Below are 23,884 nucleotides of genomic sequence, written 5' to 3' on the forward strand. Positions count from 1 at the left end.
AGAAAATAAAAGAACCTCTTACCAAGTGGAACCTAATATCTGCTCTCAGGTAAAGTTAACTTGAGGGTTGTGTGACCCTTCTTAGATAGTATAGTTTGAGAAGCCTTTCAGTTATATAGAAAGGATTATCCCAAATAATTTGTTTTATGGATGTTGACCACAGTCCATAGCAACAAAATTTGTTTTGTAAAAGTGGAGATAATAAATTTTATTAAGTATTCCCTCAAAGAATAACTGTGTGGTTACTCAATGGATATGAGTTTGAAATCATCATGTAGAAAGAATAAACACGGAAAATTTTAACTTCATTGAAGAATAGTAAGGATTAGTTCGTGTTACTATAAATTCAGTCAGGAAAAGAATGAATCCGTTACCAAAATCTTCTTCGTTGTCCTATCTCCTCCAGTGCTCCACTGAGGTTTCTTGTTAAATATCAACTCAAATTCAAGTTTTTATTTTACACTATTACATTATGGAACCATTTAATTACCATACTTAAACTTTCTAAAATGTAAAAAAATTGCATATTGCAGAATTGTTTATCACACCTTTAGTTTTATAAGTATAATGTGAACTTATGATTTATTAGATTTTTTAATTAATTTGAATACTTTAGAAGTCTCAAAACTGTATAGCTTGCCTGATATTTAAATAGTGAATAAGTTTATAAAACATTAAAACAACTGAATAGTAAGAATGCTCAAAGTCCAGTTTTAAGTTGGAAAAGTTCAAAACAGATTTGAAGCTACCAGGCACTGTTAATTTCATTTTTCCTTTTTCTGTGTCTGAATCAGGATCAAGCACTTCATCTGGGACCACTATTCTGACAATGTGAGAACTTGTGGGGTTCATCACATATGTATATATAATCATTTTCAGGAAAACCTACACATGTTTGTAAAATAGTTATGTATATTTATTTAGTAGACACTTTTCACTAAGGTGATTTTGTTCATCTGACAGGATTAGGAAAAGAACATCATTGAAATCCCTAGTCACATGCCTTTTTGTCACACTCTATCAAGGGCACATGCTATTAGAACCCTACTCTTGTGCTTTTGAGTGAGGTAGTGTGTGCCAGGTTTCTGCACTCCTATCATCTGTGTCTCCCCTTACTTTATTTCTTTAGAAATTATGAGAGGATATGTGCAAAAGGAGAAACTCCAATGGCATTTCCGTGTGTTATTGGTACTTCTCTTACTTTAGAGGTGGATTGTTGTCTGTAATTATTTGATCCATCTTTTTTTTACTTCAAAATGGATTATGAAAATTCCTTTTGTAGATGATGTTAAAATTTCAGTAGCACATTTTGCAGATTCTTGGTCAAAACTGAAATCATTGGAAATCATAGCCTCTTGATGTGAGTTTGATGCTAGGCAACAACCTTGCTTAAAAGATTTACCCTACTCAGTTCAGTACCCCATTTTTAATTGGGTTAATTAGAATTCTAATTTCTAGTTTCTTGAGTTCTCTATATATTTTGGAGATCAGACCTTTGTCTGATGCGGGGTAGGTAAAGATCTTCACCCACTCAATAGGATGCCTTTTTGTCTTAATAACAGTGTCCTTTGCTTTACAGAAGCTTCTCAGTGTCAGGAGGTCCCATTTATTCAATGTTGCTCTTATTGTCTGTGCTACTGGACTTATATGTAGGAAGTGGTCTCCTGTGACCGTATGTTGCAGTGTTGCTGTCTACTTCCCATTATCTCTTCTATCAGGTTTAGTGTGGTCAGATTTATATTGAGGTCTATAATCCATTTGGACTTGAGCTTTGTGCATGGTGATGAACTGAACAGAAAATTCTCAACAGAAGAAGTTCAAATGGTCAAAAATCAGTTAAGGTCATGTTCAACTTCCTTAGTGATTAAGGAAATGCAAATCAAAACAACTTTGAGATACCATCTTACACCTGTCAGAATGGCTAAAACCAAAAACACCAATGATAGTCTATGCTGGAAAGGATGTTGAGTAAAGGGAACACTCATTCATTGTTGGTAGGAATGCAAACTTGTGCAACCACTTTGGAAATCATTGTGGCAGTTTCTCAGAAAACTGGGAATCGTCCTACTTCAGGATCCAGCAATACCACCCCTGGGAATATACCCAAGAGATGCCCTATCATACTACAAATTATTTGTTCAACTATGTTCATAGCAGCATTATTTGTAATAGGCAGAACCTGGAAACAACCTAGGTGTCCCTCAACAGAAGAATAGATAAAGAAAGTGTGGAATATATACACATTAGAGTACTACTCATTGGTAAAAAACAATGACATCTTGAATTTTCCGTTTCCCTGTCTTGAAGTTATCTGAAAGTTTGTGGTTATTCAGAAGTATGTATGGAAATAAAAAACACTATCCTGAGTGAGATAAGCCAGATCCAAAAAGATGAATATGGTATGTACTCACTCATTAGTGGACTCTAGCCATAAACAAAGGACATTTCTAGAGAAGCTAAATCACCAGGTGAAACCAAAGAAAAACATATATAGAGCCTCCTGGAAATTGGAAACAAACACGATTGCCAGCAAAAGTTGGGAGCATGGGGGTGGGAATAGGGTTGTTGGTGGGGTTGGGAGAAGAGGAGAGGGGGAAATGGAAGGGAGAAGAGAAAGACTGGGAGAACTTGGGGACTAGGAGGTGGAGATGGAGGGAGGACGGATATATGAGCAAGGAAGAAGATTTCTACATTAAGGGAGCCATTTTAGTGTTGGCAAGAGACTTGGCTCTAGAGGGGATCCCAGGTGTCCACGGGGTTGTCCCCAGTTAGGTCCTTGGGCAGAAGAGGAGAGGGTACCTGAGCTGTCCTTACCCCACTATCACACTGATGATTATCTTGAATATCACCATAGAATCTTCGTCAGGCGATAGATGGAGATAGAGACAGAGACCCTCATCAGAGCAAGGAATGAGCTCCGAAGGTCCAGTTGAAGAGCAGAAGGAGGGAGAAGATGAGCAAGGAAGTCAGGACGGTGAGGGGTTGGTCCACCCACTGAGGCAGAGTGCCTGTTCTAATGGGAGCTCACCAAATACAGCTGGACTGGGACTAAATGAGCACGTGATCAAACTGGACTCTTGGTGATCTTGTCTATTTCCAATATCCAGGAGGATAAATATATGTTTTTCTTTGGGTTCACCTTCTTATTTAGCTTCTCTAGGATCACGAAATATAGGCTCAATGTCCTTTGTTTATGGCTAGAGTCCACTAATGAGTGAGGACATATGATATTCCTCTTTTTGGCTCTGGGTTATCTCACTCAGTAAAGTGTTTTCTATTTCCATCCATTTGCATGCAAAATTCAAGATGTCATTGTTTTTTACCGCTGAGTAGGACTCTAAAGTGTATATGTGCCACACCTTTTTAAAGTGTATATATGCCACACCTTCTTTATCTATTCTTCTATTGAGGGGCACCTAGGTTGTTTCCAGGTTCTGCCTATTACAAATAATGCTGTTATGAACATAGTTGAACAAATGCTTTTGTGGTATGATTGTGCATCTCTTAGGTATATTCCCAAGAGTGGTATTGCTGGGTCCTGCGGTACGTTGATTCCCAGTTTCCCGAGAAACTGCCACACTGATTTCCAAAGTGGTTGCACAAGTTTGCATTCCCACCAACAATGGATGAGTGTTCTCCTTACTCTCCCTCCTCTCCAGCAAAGGCTACCATTGGTGTTTTTGATTTTAGCCATTCTGACAGGTGTAAGATGGTATCTCAGAGTTGTTTTGATTTGCGTTTCCCTAATTGCTAAGGAGGTTGAGCAAGACCTTAATTGTCTTTTGGCCATTTGAACTTCTTCTGTTGAGAATTTTCTATTCAGTTCAGTGCCCCATTTTTTAATTGGGTTACGGGAGCACAGGGGTGGGAAGGTTTAGGGGAAGAGGAGATGGGGAGACAGAAGGGAGAAGGGGAGGATTGGGGAGAGCTTGGGAAATGGGATGGTTGAGATGGAGGAAGGGTCAATATGGGAGCAGGGAAGAAATTTTAAGTAAGGGAGCCATTTTATGGTTGGCAAGAGACTGGGCTTTAGAGGAGTTCCCAGGTGTCCAGGGGATTTCCCTAGCTATGTCCTTGGGCAGCAGAGGAGAGGGTGATAAAGGCACTGGGACTTGTTTTTACTGCATGTACTGGCTTTTTGGGACCCTAGTCTATTTGGATGCATAGCTTCCTAGACCTGTATGTATGGGGAAGGGCCTTAGATTTCCCATAGGGCAGGATTCTGTGCCCTCTCTCAAGCAGGGAGGTGGAGGGAGGAGGGTGAGTGCGGGAGCTGGTGGGAAATGGGAGGAGGGGAGGAACTGTAAATTTTTGAATGGAAAAAAAGATATTTATTTATTTATTTATTTATCCTCCTAATCATGTTTTTCAATTAGCTATTTAGGCTGTTACTCAGATTGTCTCAAGGTAACATGACAATGACCCCTTATTTATCTTTGTGTGGATCATTCAAGTCACTGGTATGTGTCCTTATCTCAGAATTTTACCAATCTTTTTCGTTTGATTTCCAAGTTTAATCTTTGACTATTGGTGTCACTGCAAGAGTTTCCAGAGAAGCCTCAGTCTCAGTTGAAGACATTCTCTTTTCTTTTTCAAAGCTGCCTCAAGCTGATGATTCATTATCATGGAAAGTAAATTCAACCCTGTTTCTCTGAATGACACTTCTCTAGCTCACACATAAGACAGCAGGCTCTTCATCATCAGCAACAGAGAGTAGATTTAACTCTGGTAGCCTTTGTTAGCAACAGCATCAACAAATCATAAACAAAAAAATCAAAGAACTGAGTTGTCTATGGAAAGCGCTGATGTGAGAAGGGACTAGGAATGGAGCTGATGTCAGCTGAACTGCACAACACATTGGTGCCTGAGAATTTTGTGGGTTGAGGGATCACAAATATGCCTACAGAATAATCATTACTTTGGAATTTTGTATAAACTAATTTTTACCAAGCTGCAAATGTTCAAAAATAGAATTTTTCACAAATGATTACCAAGTGTACTCTTTTAAGTTCTGTTGGTCTAGAAGGAAATAATGAACATTTCAGTTTTAAATCTATGTTTGGAAAGTGAATTTTACAGCGAGGATGCACTTTCTCACATGTTTGAAAACATATAATAAATTAAAATTACTAAATTTCCCAAACTTTCTCACTGAAATTTGAGTCAATAATTATCATAATTTTAGACTCCTTTTGAATTGTCAAGTGGTACATAAACACTCAGAGAGAGAGGGAGAGAGAGAGAGAGAGAGAGAAAGAGAGACTATATAAAATTAGGTTCCATTCTGTCCGATAATCAGAATAAATTGGACAGCTTAAAGTATGTGTGTCAAAAAATTATTCTAATCTGCATACACAGAAAGTTGAATAGAATATGGCAGTGGAGAGTGGCCTTCAGAAGGTATTCTTGGCTAGAAGAGTAATAAGTCACAGGGTCTGAATTTATAACTCATGTTCATTAATCATAGTTCAGAACTTCCTAGCATCTAAAGTCACCCTTACTGCTGGTCCTCAGGAGTCCCTGCTGATCTTCAGCACCCCCTTCTGGTTCTGAGTGTCCTTGCAGTAGGTTTTTGTGCAGGCTCACCTAGAAGTTTCCTCATTGTGTCTTTGGTACAGTAGTACGTGGCTGTGTCCTCACTTTGCAGACTGTTCAATTTTAAGAAAACTTGGTTCTTGGAGGTGTCCCTGCTGATGGTGATTCGGGGCTGGAAAGCTGAATTATACTCTGTGTTTCCATTATACCATATTCCTCCCATCCACTCCAGACCCTTTCCTGGAGACTGGCGAACCCAGCTAATATCATAATCAGTTAATGAGAACCCAGAGACAGTGCAGGTGAGAGACAGGGTCTGTGAGGGTTGCACCAGGCCAGGTCCTGACTCCTTCAGCTGCACCTGGGACAGGACACCTGGAGACAAGCAACATCAACATCTGTTATACACCTCATAGATGGCATGCCAGGGACCCTCTCCTGAAATCCTGAAACACTTACTTGGAAAGGTGACCAGGCAGAGGAGCAGCACCAGGACAGCCATGCTCTGCTAGAGACTGGTGAGAAGTAGATGGGGCTTCTCAGCTGAGCCTGAGCTTTCATCTGGAGCCTGAGGGCTGCTTTGTATTTGGGGAGGTTCCTAAAAACAAAACAAAAGGAAGCCCAGGGGATTATTTCCACTCTTTCCTCCAGTGACCAACATTTGTCCTGTGCTTCTTAGCAGTACTGGAGATGGAAATTCAGGAACATTTTCTTTTTTTTTTAATCTGGATTTCCAATACCAAAAAATTTGAAATAGTGTTAATGACTATGGTCAGACCTGGCAAACAAAATTTGGCAGTGTTTATACTAAGTGTGTCCACAGTCACATAGTGCAGGCAGAACACAGTGCCATGTCCTAAATGTATTCGTCTATCTCTAGAAATTACAGCAGTGGAATTGGACCTTTTTGTTATCAGAAACTCTGACTAAGGAAGCAACTTAAAATTTATTCTCTTGGTGGCAGTGTAATCCTTTTTATGCTCATAACTCACCTATAAATAACTGGCGAGGAAGCAGCTCACTAACGTTTAATACATGTGATTTCACAGGTTTATCTAAGGGAAGATCGGAAAGACATATTTGGTTCCCACCTAACTTGGCTCAACCTATTCACATTCTCATTTAGAAACATTATACCTGAGAATTAGATTTTAATACCTCTTGGTTGATGTCAGTCTATTGTTCTCAATGGATGTTTTTATCTCTCTTTTTAGCATGTATCAGAGAAAATTCCAGGTTCCTAAATATGAATGTTGCATTGGTAAGAGATGTGAAGTTTAGTTGTTCATTACACTTCTTAAAACACAGTAGTATGTAACTAGGTTTGAGAGTTATGTTATCCAAAGTTCCAAAGTAAAAAAATACATCAGAGAAGCTGAATTATGACAAGAAGAGGAGAAGAGGGCAGACACAAACTGGGGAACCTTGTGCTTTGCGGTAAAGACATCGTTACAGAGAACCAGAGTTTGTAGAGCTTTCTTCCATGCCTTCCCACAGGGAAAATGAAGTGCAGAACTTGAGCCAACCTGTCTAATTATCACTCAGGGAATATCTGTCTACTATTTGGTATTTGAGATTATACATTTGGTGTCCCTTATTTCTGTGTGTGAAATTTTAGTACACAGAGTAGCAGTGGTAGAGAGAGGTACTAACCTTCGACTACCTAAAGTCAAGTAAAAATTAGCCTTCCTGGGCAAGCTGTGAGGGTCACTTCCACCATGAGTGCTTTGTTCCCTCTGTGCTTAATGCTTTGAATGTTACAAGAATATTTAGCAGATGTCATCCTCAGTATGTCTCATCTTGGGTTTATCTGATATTTTCATTGTGGCAACAAATTTGGAAACAAGTATAAGAGATCTAAATGCACATCTCTCATACTAGGTTGGGATCTTGGCATGAATCTACTTATTCAAATGTTTTTGAATTTTGTTACTGAAGAGATAGTTTGTGCCTGTGTTCTGTACTTTTTTGCTCCTTGGGATTCCTTTTTCCATGAATCTGTAAAAGGAGGTCACTAAGAAAAATTTATTTTAATGAGAAAGAGTTCATAGTAAAGTTATATATCATTTTTAATTATATATTATATTTGAGAGGTAAATTTTTATTGTTAAGCATTTTGCCAATCATGTTTGCTTATGTCTGGTGGAAATATGAATACTCACTTCATGCCATGTTATCATAACAGTGCCAGATTGTACATATGTGTTTTAGTTAGGATTTTGTCAACAAAATGCAAACAAGGGTTATCAAGGAGAAAGGAACATCAGTTGTAATAAATGTTTCTATCATGTTGTCCTACAAGAATTACAGTGTCATCATTTTCTTGAGTAATAATTGATGTGGGATGGTCCAGGAAGATGTGGATGGTGCCATCCATGGGAAGGTATTCCTGGGTTGTGTGAAAAGCATGGTGACCAACCATGGAGTGTGAGCTAGTAAGTAGAATTTCTTCAAGGTTTCTAATTCAGTTCCCTTGTTCAGATTTCTGCTCGAATTTCATGTACTGGTTTTCCTACATGATGACTGCAAGATTTAAGACGACATAAACAATTTCCTTCCAGTGTTGCTCTTGACATGATGTTGGTCGTATCTAAAGATAAAAAAGTAGGATAATTCCAAAGTCTTATGATGAAATGATGAATATAGGGTCACGGACAGTCTGCAAAACTGCCACAATTGCCACAAGTATAGTCATTTATTCAAACACACACATACTTATACACACACACACACATCATATAATCCACATGCAGAAACACATATACACAGGATGACAGAATGCCTTTCTGTTTGTCTTTCCTTTTCCTTCCTTCTTTCTTCCTTCCTTTTTCCTTCCTTCTTCCTTCCTTCGTTCCTTCGTTCCTTCGTTCCTTCGTTCCTTCGTTCCTTCCTTTCTTCCTTCCTTCCTTCTTTCCTTCCTTCCTTCCCTTCTACAGGGTCACTATGATTAGCCTGCACCCACTCTGTAGCCCAATCTGGTATTGAGATATGAGGGCTATTGTTGTCATTGTTTCCCCAATTTCTGGATTAAAGGTGTGTTCCACCATTCCTGAACATCACATACAGTGGTTTTAAGAAAATAATTTAGAGTGGGAGGTTTCTCTCCCACCTATTATTTTCTAATTACCTTTCTGAGGCTTAAACTTAATTTAATTTTTTGTCGCACTATCTCATGCTTATTATTAATTAGCTCTTACAACTTAAATTAACCCATTTATAATTTTCTATATATTACCTTAAGACTTGTGGGTTGTTATCTCACATCTTGTTTCCCCAGGAGCTGCCGGCATCTTCCTGATTTCACCTTCTTTCCCCCTGTATCTTTCCTGCCTGGCCCTTTTCTGACTATCTATTGGCCAAATCAGCTTCATTATTGACCATTGGTAATAAAATGCATTCACAGCATACAGAAGAGTATGCCACATCATCTCCCTTTTTCTGTTTATTTAAAAAAAGAAGGTTTTAACTTTAACATTGTAAAACCACATATAACTATGGTGTTTTATATTTGTAATGTGACAAATAAATCTTGCTGAAGATCAGACTGCAGATCTATGCCACTAGTTAACCCTAAGCCAAGCAGTGGCGGAATATACTTTTAATTTCAGCACTTTGGAGACAGAGTAGACAGACCTCTGCGAGTTCAAGGCTACCCTGGAGTACATGAGATAGAATCTGCCTAAAACAGAAACAGAGCTCACACAAAGGTGATCCCAGCAATAGAGAAGTGGAGACAGACGTGATATGACTGGGCAGAGAAAGAATATAAGAAAGGAGGAGGCAGGAACTTGGATTGAGTCTGAAGATTTGTAGAGAGCATTCAGTCTGATGACTCATAGAGACAGGATTATCCAGTCTGTTTGGAAATTCATAGAGGTAAGAATTCTCTCTAATGGCTGGCTCCTCATATGTTTTAGAATTAACTCATATCTGACTCTGGGTTTTTATTATTAAGACTAACTAGAATTTGTGATAAATATAACAAAACAGAATTACAGTTACAATATTTAGTCTGTTTGTTTTGGGCACAATTAAATACTATGTCATTTATTCTACCCTTGTGAGTCTAAAGTTTCATATCTAATTTATCTTTTATCATATCTAATGAAAACGATAATTATGACTATTTTTATTTCCATTAAAACCCCAGAAGGATATGATATCTAAGTAAATAGGTTGTCAATTGTTAGTATCTTCCAAAATTCTACAAATGACAAAGATATCTGGCTGCTTAGATAGTTTCTAAAAGTTTTTCTGTAATGTTGGGACATCCATCTTCAGCCTACAGGCCTAGAGAGTCTAGTAACTTTCTCAACGAAACAGAAAACTTGAAACCATCCAACCTATACTCTCAGATTGTCAGTCATTTTTTTCTGTGTCTTCCAGAATATCTGGCAGACTCTTACAGGAACCATGAAGTACTGACCCATCTTATTTTGGCAAGTTTAGCAGTCACTCTTCTTTGGGTCCTGTATGTGTGTTTTATACAGCATAGAGTCAAGCATTTCAGGCAAGTGCAGTTTCTTGCTCAAATGGCTTAGCCTTGCCACACTGAATACAAACTCCATAAGCAGCTTGTTCAATGCCCATCATTCTCATGAACCATCTACCTGAAACATATCTTTGCATATCTAAGAAACCTATCTAATGTGACTATAGGTTTGTCTGTTATAGGTGACTGTTAATTTGTGTTTTGTAACAATACATTACTTCTTAAAGTGAACTATATAAATAATACCTTAAACAACAGTAGAAATATATGTTATATATAGTACATTTATAGAATAAGTATATAATAGTAATATAATAAAATTGATATTAAATTTATATCATTAAGCCAAAATCCATACCAATGCAAAATATTTTGCGATTAGCAGTTGATTTTTGGGATTAAATTAGATTTAATACCCTACCTTTTTATTATTTACTTATTCCTTTTTTACTTTAGAAAGAGATTTAATATGATCATTAATACTTATGACCACGTCCCTTTGAATAAAAATAAATATTCATAGACCATATTTTGAGGATTTGGGCATAATTTTTTTCTATACTACTTCCTGATGATTGGTGACATTGTTAATCTCATGTTGTTCCTGAGAAAATTTAGAATTATGGCTAGATCTTGGCTGTAGTATTCTATGAGGCTGGCTTGCCTCAGCCAGTTGCCTTGAAGCTATTCTGGATGTTGGATCACTTGGGTCATTGCTCCCACTGAGGACTCTTTGAGAGTGATACTAAATCGAACCATTCCAGCCTGGAAGGAATCCACAGTTTCTGATCTTCTATGGAAACAGAAGCAGAACCTCTTTTCCAAAGCAACATCTCCTTAGACCCAAATTTTGAAGACATTTTATGTCCATTTAGTTTTGCAACCACAACAATCAAAGTCTGTCTGTAGTTAGCTCATTAACAGTGAAAAAATTCATAGAAAACACAATAGTATACATAATTCAGACTTTCTGTGTATTTCCCATGCTTACGTGTCCTATTATAATTTATTACTCTATTTCCTTTTTAAGAACCCCAGTTTATTATATTTAAATTTATCTTTTAATCTCTGACTTTGTCTATACTTTTTCTCCCAAGCCTAAACATATTTATCAAACCCGCTGTGATCTGTCTGAAGGCCTTTTAGACTGAATCTCTGTTGCTTATCTGCTATCATTTTCTGACCAGGAGCGTTTTAAAAATGCTAAACAGACACGACTAGGGCCAAAGCTGTAGATTTGGCTGTTGGCTCTGTCTTTTTAGACTTTCCAACATTGGTGGAGGTATATTCACTGCCTTCTATGAGAGGCATGCTTACCTCCCCAACTCAGGGAAGAGGAGAGTATAATGTGGAGACTGCAAGCTCTAGGAATCAGTGGGTCCATGCTGCCACCAAGCAACTTAGCAACATGCCTATAAACTATTTATCTACATGAGTAAAAGCTAAATCTGCCATGCAGCATGCTGCCCAGCTTGGATCTGCCTTTGTGTTCGACAGCAGGAATCCATCTTGCTGTGCTCTACCCTGAATACTGTGGTGTCTCTATACCATGGTCTGCATGAGAGACACAACTAGGTAGCTGTTTTTTGCTTTGGTAATGTACCATAGAACTTTTTGAAAGCTAGTTCAGTCCCTATGGAAATTCAAGAGCCCCATATTGGTACACCATTTGCAACTAGAGATTTCTCTACCATCCACTAATTACCAAATTACCAATCTGAGGCTTAATGTTATTTACAAACTCTTTGGCCTATTAGTTCATGTTTATTATTAGCTAACTCTTGCAACTTAAATTAGCCCATTTATATTATTCTGTATTTTACCATAAAGCTCATGAGTTGTTACCTCACATCTTAGTTCCCTGGCAACTGCTATATTTCCCTGATTCTGCCTTCTCTTTCCAATATCTTTGTTTGGATTTCTTGTCTAGTTCTCTTCTACCTGGCTAATGGCCAAATCAGCTTTTTATTAACCAATGAAAACATAGTCACAGCGTACAGGAGTATATTACATGTCAATAATTAATTAATTAGTTATTGATGATGATATATAGTGATCATTATTTCCCTTTCATCATTTTTCATAGATATTTCATCTCTTCCAAGATTCCCAATTCCTTAACCAGCAGAGTTTTAAGGTTTTAATCAATTTAAGAGATTGAGTTCATGACATTAATTTTCATATAGTTTATGATTGCCTTAAAATTCCATAATTGCAAGTACAGTTTCTCTTTTATAAATCACTTGCTTTCATCCTACTCAGTACAAGACCTGGATGTATGGTTTTATTGTTGTCTGACCTGCTAAAGGCCATTGTTTTACAAAATTATCTCTAGTAACTCCAAATCCAGCCCTAGTTCTGACATCATGACAGCCCAAAGTAATTGAGTTTAACTTTTCCTGATGTTAAATGATATGCCTCTGGATTAAATATAGCCTGGTTGCACAGTCAGGACTTTATAGTCATCTTTTGTTGACGGAGGTATAATGACATTTACATGAAGTAATATGTAGGTCCCAACCTAGATTAAAATCTCCATTAAGATAAAAATATGTCTGTCTAGCTCAATTGTCTCCATATATCATTCTGAATATATGTTTTAAAAGACTACTTGATCAAATAACTTTACCACTATTTTTTGCTAGCATTTTGTGTATTAATATCTATAGAGGGCATAATTGTATACTCTAGGTGGGGCTACAAATTTCTCCTTAATATGTAATATCTATGTAGAAATAAACACAACTACACAATAAGCAAAAAATTCCTTAATTCTAAAGAGTAACTATCATTGTGAACTTTGGAAAATGCAATAATTTATAATGTATATTCATGTACCAAAATCCAGTAATATTTAAATGGGAATTTTTCAGACTAAAGTATACTTTAGTATTAAAAATAATTCTATATGTATTTGTTTTATAAGTTACAATATTTTTATTAATGTGTAAATGTGTAGTGATAAAATCTGGGGCTGAGGAGATGCCTCAGGGTTAAAGTGCCTACTTCTCAGTTATATTTTCAGTACATCACACCTGTGTGTGATTGTTTATGATTATATTCTAGGACTGGGTAGGTGATAACAGGAGCCCCTCTGTGACTTCCCATTCACCCTTTCTATCTTTACCTGTGAGCGTCAGGTTCAGTGTGAGACCATGTCTGAAAAAATAAGTTAGAGGTCAATTGAAGTACACACTCACAACCTACTTGTGGCCTCCATGTGCATGTGAAAACACACATGTACACACATACACTTTCAGCATTTCCATTCATTCAAAAATTTCCGTTTCACTGTCTTGAAGTTATCTGGAAGTTTGTGGTTATTCAGAAGCATGTCTGGATGTTACCATATAGGCTGAATTGCTTTTCTATTGAATACAAGAGCTGACCTCTTGTAACTCACCATATGCTTGTTCCGTTTTGTATGCACCACTTTCCATTTACACTTCCCATTCTACATATTTTCATTGCCTCTTTGGCTATTTGATTATCTCTTATGTCTATGAATATGAGAACTGACAATTTGCCTGTGCACAGTTCTGTTTTAAAAATTGGAGACTGAATTTAAAACCCTGCACATAAAAGGCAACACTCTCACATAGAGCTACACGCCTCGCCCTCCTATCTATAACACATCACATTTTTCTACAGAAAATAATGATTTAATATAGCAGTGGGTTATGTAATCCTGAAACAAACACCAGCCTCCACGTGTTCCTCTACATGATGCCCAGCATTTGTGACTGTTTGTAACAGAGCAGAGGAAGAAACTGAAAAAGATCAATACTCTGAGTATCAGTGTCAAGAAGGTAGGAATAAGGAGGATAAAACAAATCAACCAAGTAAATGGACAAACAAAAAAAAAAGAGAGGAGGAAAAAGATTGAGGAAGAATCTGCATACCTAACTAGAGGCTCCTCTCCAGTCTGAATGATGAAATTGTCAAGTCTAATGTGAAAATTACCCACAATATTCCATGCAGGAATTTCATTATTGATGTTCAATACCACAGACCTGTATGAAAAGGTAAAAATAAGAGTGAACTCTTAGATGAGCATCAGAGTGTCTGCTAAACTTTGAAGTGACAATGGCATTGGTGCTGAGTTGTGTTCTCAGCCCCTGGTTTTCTTAGAGTCATTGGCATCTTAGACATTAAGGGAAGCTGGGCTTTTTACAGAGGTTTGATCAGTGCAAGGAAGACCCAATCCCTGAAGTGGAGCCTCTAAACCCAGTCTTTCTAGGCATCTGACCATTATCTTGGCTTTCCAATCAGAGGATGCTGAGGTAATACTTATATTAGTAGAAAAATATATCTTTCAACCAAACAGAAAACACCTGACATAGGCACATAGACAGACATGCAACAACAAAGACACACAGACATACAAATATAAGGATGGACAAATATATGTATATTAGCATCCTATGCTATTTAAAATGTTTTATTGTATCATTCATTCTACTTAAAAACAAAATATCATGCTCAGTTATAAGGTACTGTGATCGTGCAGATTCTTCCCACTACATTGTCTTTTCTATCACTGCTGATGAAACTTCTGGCGCCTTCTACTCTTCCTTCCTTCCCTCATTTCTTTCATTCTTTCCTGCATACCCATGATTCCTTTGTCTACTCACGAAGAATTGAGAATCTAGGGTTAGGTGATCTCCTGTGTGGAATTCTGTGAGGCACATCCACATATTTGCTAGATCATAGTAGAACCATGTTCCTATGGACATAGCAAAGGGACTCCCCCTTTCCATATAAACACTTGTTTCTATTCTTTCTTTTGGTAAATGACAACCATTCCCATGGTTCCAAAGTAAATTTATCCTTTTTTCTTTAATATCTATTTCTCTGGTGATATGCAATTATTACTTCCAGCATGGATTGGTCAAGATGAATGATTAAAATTAGTGTATGGATGGCAAGAAGATATCTGTTCATGAGGATATTACCAATCAACTCCATGTTCCCTGAGGTATCTGTTATCATGTTGACTCAGAAAAATAATAGAAATAAGTTGTTTTTGAAAAAAAATGAGACACGTATCATGGATAAAACAGTGTCCTAAAGTTTAATTGTGAATCTTGATATTTCAATCACAGAATTTATTAATGAGAATGAAGAATGTGGTTTTAAAATATTAACATTTGAATCAAGGCCTCATATATACTGCATAAGATATCTTAAATTAGAATACCTCCCAACAATTGATTAGAAAAAATTAAAGAAATATTTTAGCTTAATTATGTGCATGTTTCTGTGTGGGTAGTTTAGTGCTCATAGTTACAAACTGAGGGTATGTGGTCCTCCATACATACAGAGAGTTATGAGATGCTCATTGTGTGTGTCAGGATATGAAAATAAATCTCCAGGTGCTTCTTCAGCACTTTGATGAGCAATCATAATATTTCTTCTTTCCTTTACTGCATCTCTGTTCTCAGGAATCTACACAGCATATGGAGCTACATGGCCATTTCATAAATGACAATCATGCACCAAGAGCACAAAAAGGAGGTATTTATTAACTAGGAGTTCCATGGTAATGTTTGGGGGACACTTATATATATCATCATATATCTGCAAATAATGTCAGTTTGACTTCCTCCTTTCCAATTTGAATCCCCATAAACATCTTTTGTTATCTTAATGCTATAGCTAGAACTTCATGAATTATGTTGAATAGTTATAGAGTGGACAGCCTTGTCTAGTTTCTGATTTTAGTGGAATTACTTTGAATTTATCTCCAATTAATTTGATATTTAGTATTGGCTTGTTGTATATTGCTTCTATTACGTTTAGATATGTTCCATATATCTATGATCTCCAAGATGTTTATCATGAAAGGATGTTGGATTTTGTCAGATACTTTTCCAGCATCTCTTGAGTTGATCATATAGTTTTTGTCTTTTAGTTTATTTATATGGTGGATTACATTGATATTTTTGCATGTTGAACCATCTCTACCTTCATCTCTGGGGTAAAGTTGACTTGATCATGATGAAAGATTTTTGATGTTTTCTTGGATTTAGTTATTCAGTGTTCTGTGAGTATTTTTGCATCTATGTTATGAGTGAGATTGGTCTGTATTTCTCTTTCTTGGTTATATCTTTGTGTGGTTTTAACATCAGTGTAAATGTAACTTTATAAAAATAATTTAGCAATGTTCCTCCTTTTTCTATAATGTGGAACACTTTGAGATCATCGGTACTAGCACTTCTTTGAAGTTCTTGTAGAATTTTGCCATAAAACCACACAGCACAGAATTATTTTTGGTTGGCAGTCTTTTTGAGACAGCTCTTTCCTTGCAGTTTATAATTCTATTTCAACTGTTTACCTGGTCTTGAGTTAATTTTGGTGTATGGTATCTATTCAGAAAATTGTCCATTTCTTTTACATTTTCTTTTTTCTTTTTTTGGAGTACAGGTTTTTGCAGCATAATCTAAGATCTAATCATTCTCTCAATTTCCTCAATGTCTTTTTTATGTCTCTGTTTTCCTTTTAAATTTTGTTAATATTCTTTCTCTGCCTTTTGATTAGTTTGGATAAAGATTTGTTTATCATTTTGAGTTTCTCAGAGAACCAGCACTTTGTCTCATTGACTCTTTTATTGTTTTCTGTGTTTCTATTTTATTGATTTCAGCCCTCAATTTGATCATTTCCTGTCTTCTATTTCTCCTGGGTGAGTTTGATTCTTTTTTCTAGAGCTTTCAGGTGTGCTGTTAAGTCACTAGTATGAGCTTTCTCCACATTCTTCATGTAGACTCTTAGTGCTACAAACTTTCCTCTTAGCACTGCTTTCATAGTATCCCATGGATTTCTGTACATTGTGCCTTCATTTTATTTGAATTCTAGGAAGTCCTTAATTTCCTTCTTTTTTTATTCCTTGACCCAGTACTGGTTCAATAGTTCACTGTTCAATTTCCATGAGTTTATAGGCTTTCTGAGAGTAGTGATGTTTTTAAATTTTAACTTTAAACTATAGTGATCTGATAAGATACAGGGGGTACTCTATTTCTATTTTGTCTGTGGAGGTTTGCATTGTTACTGAGTATATGGTCAATTTTATTGAAGGTTCCATGAGGTACTGGGAAGAAGGTATACTCGTTTGTGTTTGCGTGCAATGTTTTATAGATGTCTGTTGTATTTATTTGAATCATGACATCTATTTGTTCTATTATTTCTCTGTTAAGTTTCTGTCTGGTTTACCTGGCCATTGGTGAGAACTGAATGTTGATGCTTCCTATTATTGGTGTGTGGGGTTTGATGTGCAATTTCAGCTTTAGTAATGTTTCTGTTACATGTGTGGGTGATTTTATATTATGGACATAAATGTTCAAATTTGAGACTTCATCTCGATGGATTGTTTCTGTTATTAGTATAAAGTGTCTGCCATCTTGTTTGACTGATTTTAGTTTGAATCTTATTTTGTTAGATATTAGGATTTCTCTATCTGCCTGTTTCTTAGGTCCATTTGATTGGCAAACATTTTCCCAACCCTTTACTCTGAGGTAATGTCTGTCTTTGAGGTTGAGGTATATTTCTTGTATACAGCAGAAAGCTAGATCCTGTTTTCACACACCCTTCCCTTAGCCTGTACCTTTTCCTTCCTTCCTTCCTTCCTTCCTTCCTTCCTTCCTTCCTTCCTTCCTTCCTTCCTTCCTTCCTTCCTTCCTTCTTTCTTCCTTTCTTTCTTTCTTTCTTTCTTTCTTGAGACAGGGTTTCTCTGTAGCTTTGGAACTTGTCCTGGAACTAGTTCTTGTAGATCAGGCTGGCCTCAAACTCAGAGGGCCCCCTGATTCTGCCTCCTGAGTGCTGGGACTAAGCTTTAAATCACCATTGATGGAAAAAACAGGATATTTTATGACAAAATCAGATTTAAACAAGGCATATCCACAAACCCGGAACTACAGAAAGTAATAGAAGGAATTCCCCAAACCAAGGAAGCTAACTGCACCCACAAAACACAGGCAAATGATACAAAACCCAAAGAAGGGAAACACACAACTACCACCAAAAGGGAGAATTTACAACTACTTGGAATTAATATCTCTTAATATCCATGGTCTCATTACTTCTATAAAAACCACAGCCTTGAGCATTAATTTCTCTCTTGGACCTCTATCTTGGTCGTCTCTGCAAGCAACTCTTCTTCTTGCTGGCTAGAGAAGTTAAGGCAAGTAAGTAGGGGAGAGGCTGGGTTTTTGCCTCACGATGGAGAGCTTAGAGAGTGGGGTGTTCTGCTGGGTGGCTGGTCACTCCAATCTTGGTCCTCTCTGTGTTGTAGCAGCCTGTGTTTCAGAGTTCCACTGATGTTGCAGGAGGATAGGTGAGTTTGGGGTGTTGTGGGACCTGTATTTTTATTTATTTATTTATTTATTTATTTATTTATTTATTTATTTATTTATTTTTATTTTTTTATATCCTTTTTTATTTTATTGAGAATAAGAAAAAAAAAGTTTCCGCCTCCTCCCAGCCTCCCTTTTCCCTCCCCCTCCCCCCACTCTTCTCCCCCTCCCCCCACTCCTCTCCCCCTCCTCTCCTATCCAAAGAGCAGTCATGGTTCCCTGCCCTCTGGAAAGTCCAAGGTCCTCCCCCCTCCGTCCATGTCTAGGAAGGTGAACATCCAAACTGGCTAGGCTCCCATCATATGACAAAAGCATTTGTTCAACTATGTTCATAGCAGCATTATTTGTAATAGCCAGAACCTGGAAACAACCTAGATGCCCTTCAATGGAAGAATGGATGAAGAAAGTGTGGAATATATACACATTAGAGTATTATGCTGCGGTAAAAAACAATGACTTCTCGAATTTTGCATGCAAATGGATGGAAATAGAAAACAATATCCTGAGCGAGGTAACCCAGACCCAAAAAGATGAACATGGGATGTATTCACTCATAATTGGTTTCTAGCCATAAATAAAGGTCACGGAGTGTATACCTGGTGAACCTAAAGAAGCTAAAGAAGAAGGTGAACCCAAGAAAAAACATAGTTATCCTCTTGCCTAAGGGAAGTAGATAAAATTGCCGGGGACAAAATTGGGATCTTGGGGGTGGGGTGGGTTGGGGATAAGGGGGGACAGGGAGAGAAAAGTAAGAAGGGGAGGATAGGGGGAACTTGGGGAAACAGGAAGATTGGGATAAAGGAAGGTTGGATAGGGACCTGTATTTTTGTGGGGTCCAGTGGATGGGGGCATATTGGGGAAGCCTACCTGCAGGAAACTCTCTTGTTGTCTGGCTAGAGAAGCCAAGGCAAGTGGGGTGGAGCCCAGGGTTTTGACCCACTATAGAGGGCCTAGAGAGTGGGGTGTCACATTCAGTTTCTAGTCACTCCCCTGTTGGCCCTCTCTATATTGTAGTAGCAGGCTGTGTTTCAGAGTTCCACTGATTTTGCAGGAGGATAGGTGAGTTTGGGGGCAGTGTTGCATATATATATTTATATTGTATAAATCCATTGTATAATTATGTCTTATGTAAATAAACTGGACAATCTAAGGACTGTTGGAAAATCAGAAAAAATAATTGCTGATGGTCATCCTTGCTCAGATTGTTGTAGTTATTCTTGTGAAGAAAAATTACACTGTTCCCTTAGATGAGACATCTCCTAAATTTTAGCAGTCAATAGTGATGACTCAAACAATATTTATTATTCAAATTTAGGAATGTAATTTTGAAATATTATCATTTGAATCAAGGCCACATTTATGCTACATAAGAATTCTCACTAATGGGTTAACATTAAGCATTGGATGTGTATATTTTAAAGAAATATTTTATTTTTCATGATTTCCATTTTTCTTTGTGAGTAGTGTGCTGTTAATGAAGTGCAAAAAACTGGTCACTAGTCCTTTGTACATAAAGTTCGATAGGAGGTGTGTAATGTGAGTGCTAGGAAAAAGTCTTTCTTAACCACTAAGCTACTTCTCCAGTCCTTGGATGAGCAATCAAACCCTTTCCTCTCTCATGTTTGCTGCAGCTCTGTTCACAAAGGCATAAATATCACACTATGCTTGGTGAACATGAATTTTATAGGTTACAGCCAGAGACCTAGAGAAGAAAGTAAACTCTTCTCAATTGAAACCTAAAAATATTGTTTCAGGGAAAGTTAAATTGATGGCAGGGTGACCATGGTTTGGATGTTATGGAGAGAAGACTACTTGATTCCACGTGAGAGATTATTCCAAATATAAAGTTGAATCGACATGTGTTTGAAAACATCAGTTAAAACAGTTGGAATAAAAACATTTCACCTTCATTTAAGCACAATAGTAGTTCATGTTACTATGAATGTATACAGGAAGAAATGAATGCATTACCAAACATTGTTGGTGGTGCAAACTCACACAGTGCTCCACTGAGGCTTCTTGTTTAATGTCAACTCAAATCCATGTTTCTACTTTACACTATTTAGATTATGGGCTCATCACTATATTTAAACTTTCAACCTAAACTGTAAAAAATAAATCCTTGTATATCACATAACTATTAAATACTTAATTTCATTACTATAACGTGGATCCACTATTTACCAAATTTACTGTATTCTTCTAATTAATTAGAATAATTTAGAAAACTCAAAAGTTTAATTTTTCCTGAGAAATAAATAATGAATACGTTTATAAATCACTCAAACAACTAAATAGTAAGAATGCTAATGCTCTGCTTTTAAGTAGGAAAAGATCATATCAGACTTGAAGCTACCAGACACTTTTGAATTTCATTTTAACAACTTCCATGTCTGTATCAGGAACAGACAGTTTATCTGAGAACACTAGCCTGACTGACTGAGAACTGGAAAATATTTCATTTGAAACAGTTAAAAGGAAATTTACAGTAGAAGCAGAAACTTTTTGAAGATTTAGATAGAATAGAACTTATTCATGCTAATCTATGAATCAGTCATTGTTACTACCCTCTTTCCTCTGCTACTCACTTCTGATGACCATTTCTGCCCTCTCTTACTCTCATGTCTCTTCTTTCCTTTCCTTCCTCCTCTCTCTCTCTGCCTCCATGCTAAACTTCTGCTTCCTCATTTTCTCTCTCCTCTTTCCTCTTACTCTCTTCCACATCCTTTCTTCCATTTCCTTGGTTTTGGCTATATGCAGCAAGTTGTTTCTGTTACATGTGCATAATTATTATGGCTACACCATATCTAAAAAGCAGCAGCCAATTCTATCACATTTCTGCAACAGTCTTTGCTACCTTTCTTGGTATTTAGAACATACACAATGTGTTTGTTTTGGGGTGAGTATTCGGCAGTCACTTATTTTCAATATTAGAACAGTCATGAGTACATACTTTACATGTTTTCAATTAGTAAAGTGTATTTAAAGTCCATCACTATAGAACATTAAAGATCTCATACTCCAATGTTCTGATGTCAGCTGGTTCACTAACAGTGTCTTTCTCCCCTCACAAATTGAGGTCTTTAAGTACATGATGTCTCAATGAATGCTGGAGATATCCTTATGTTATTGATTTTTCTTCAACAGATCCTGACAGTGTAATTGTTTTGTTGAACCCTCCCCCAACACACACTTGTCATGGAATCTGTATTACTATGAAGCACCTGGAAGGTCCAGTTCTGGGAGAAGAATTACCAATGGCTCTTGTGACTTGAGGACAGTTCCTTTAATCACTTCCTAGAACTCCCTGAGAAACACAGACTCTTAGGAATGTACTTCTCACTTTCCTTCTTTTTGCTCCAGTCCAGTGCATCTGATCCTGGTGCACACAGAAGAGTCAGTTCTTCCCTGTGTCTTGGTCTCCATCTCATTTGGATCAAATATAAGTTTTAATTACCTATATTTAATTATACACATCAAAGTTGAAAATACTGTTCCATGTTTGACCAATTCAAATATGTCTACACAGCACACTTGTAGAGAGATTTTTTGATTGATATACAGAAGCAGTTCAGACATATGTATCTAGCCCTTCATGTCCCTCTTCTCCTGTTCTCGGTGACTTTGACCTGCCTGCTTCCTCACTGCTCCCTTCTGTTCATAAGATTGCCCTGCAGAAAGCTTGTGTCTAGGATCATGCTTATTCTCTTCAGTGTGCATTTTGACACAACAATATGATTGTATCATAGAGTTTCAGACTATCCATTACCATTTACCAAGTGTTCTTGTAATTGTCCCCAGAGATAGTCAATCTGTCCTTGACAGAATTTGTATATTTTATTGAGACACAAGTGTTACATGTGTGAGATCCATCCTGGTCAGTTCCCTGGGGCATGGCAGACCCACTGCATATACTAATAACTGAAGCTGAATCTAGAGCCACACAGGGTAGTTACAGGCTTGCTCCAGGCTGTAACTATACTTCTCCAGACTCCACTAGCTGCACCTTCCACAGGATACCTGTAAACACCTATTTTCTCTTCAGGAAACTGTTACACATGTCCACTTTATTTCTCACTCATATCCACTTATAAAGTCAGCATCTCTTCTTTGTCCTAAATTGCGTTGAAAAAGAGAAACAAAAAAACCCTGCTCTTGCTCAATACCAGGGTGAATAGTCTGTGTTCACTATTTATTTTTGAATGAACAGACCTGAAAATCCTAGGCTGGGTTCCTTTTGTAGACCTGAAGGATCAGGGTTGGGCTGGTTTTCCTGATAAGGATGAGGTCCTGTTTGCATTTTCCTGTTTTATATGTTCCCTTTACCTAAGCTCAAATTGGAGGCTATGCTTATGGAAGATATTAAATTCATTGTGGTCACAGTAGAGATGACAGAATTCAAGAAAATCCACATTGTATCCACTTATGAGTGAGTACATATCATGGTCATCTTTCTGGGTCTGGGTTACCTCATTCAGGATTTTTTTTCTAGTTCCATCAATTTTCATGCGAATTTCAATATGTCGTTCTTTTATCATTGAGTAGTACTCTGTTGTGTAAATGGGGCATATTTTCTTTATCCATTCTTTGGTTGAGAGGCATCTATGTTATTTACAGGTTATGGCTCTGACAAATAATGTTGCTATGAATATAGTTGAACAAATGTCCTTGTAGTATGATTGAGCAACTTTTGGTTATATGCTCATGAGTGGTATTGTTGTGTCCTGAGATAGCATGAAGTGGATACTAGCTGTAAAGGAAAGGATAATGAGCCTATAGTTCATGATCCTAGAGAAGTTAAGTAAGAAGGTGAACCCGAAGAAAACATACATAGATCCACTTGAAAAGGGGAAGTAGTCAAGACTGCACGAAAACTTTGGAGTATGAGAGTGGGGGAGAATAGAGAGTGGAGGAGGAAAAAGAGGGGAGAAAGGGAGAAGGAGAAGAATTTGAGGGAATGGGACAGTTTCTGCTTCTTAGTATAAATAGAAATGGCTACTCAGGAACATTGTCCTGGTTCTGGCTGTGTTCCCAATCTCTGACAAACAAGAAATATTTTGAGTCACACTGTGCAGATCTGCCAGGAAAAAGATAGAAATGTTTAGGGTGAGTCCACATTCAATCAATGATGGTAGAACAAGGTATCACTTATTCAATGCTTTTGAATGTCTCGGAAAATTCATAAATTTGATTTAGAATGAAATTGGGGCTCATAGTGATCAAAAATCATGCTTATGAAAACTTAGAGTTTATTCTTTTGGTGTCAGTAGAGTCATCTTATTCTTATCCCTCATCTAGAAGATAACTTGTGACTTCTAACATTTAGTAGAATGAGATCTCATGTGTTCATATGGGAGTTTTGACTTGTATTTGATCTTATTAGTCTCAGACTATTTACCTTCCTAGTTAGGGACACCATACTGGGAACTTGTCCTTGAACATCTTTATTTACATCAGACTTTTTTTCCCTTTGTATTTTTATATTTCTCACTTTGTCTATCCTCAGGTT

At 37.2% G+C, this 23,884-nt stretch overlaps 1 gene segment (V, D, J or C); it reads right to left on the reverse strand.

The window, feature by feature from the left end:
- LOC126494680 (Ig heavy chain V region MC101-like) overlaps positions 1 to 6,054 on the reverse strand; it is a 36,340-nt gene extending 30,286 nt beyond the window's left edge. The window contains 2 exon segments of the V gene segment in view: positions 5,587 to 5,910; positions 5,995 to 6,054. Of these exon segments, the coding sequence occupies positions 5,587 to 5,910; positions 5,995 to 6,037 (367 nt within the window).
- Between the last annotated feature and the right edge of the window lie 17,830 nt (positions 6,055 to 23,884).

Source organism: Alexandromys fortis, unplaced genomic scaffold (genome assembly GCF_014885135.2).
Source record: "Alexandromys fortis isolate MF-2015 unplaced genomic scaffold, M_Fortis_MF-2015_v1.1 scaffold_323, whole genome shotgun sequence".
Taxonomy (NCBI): Eukaryota; Metazoa; Chordata; class Mammalia; order Rodentia; family Cricetidae; genus Alexandromys; species Alexandromys fortis.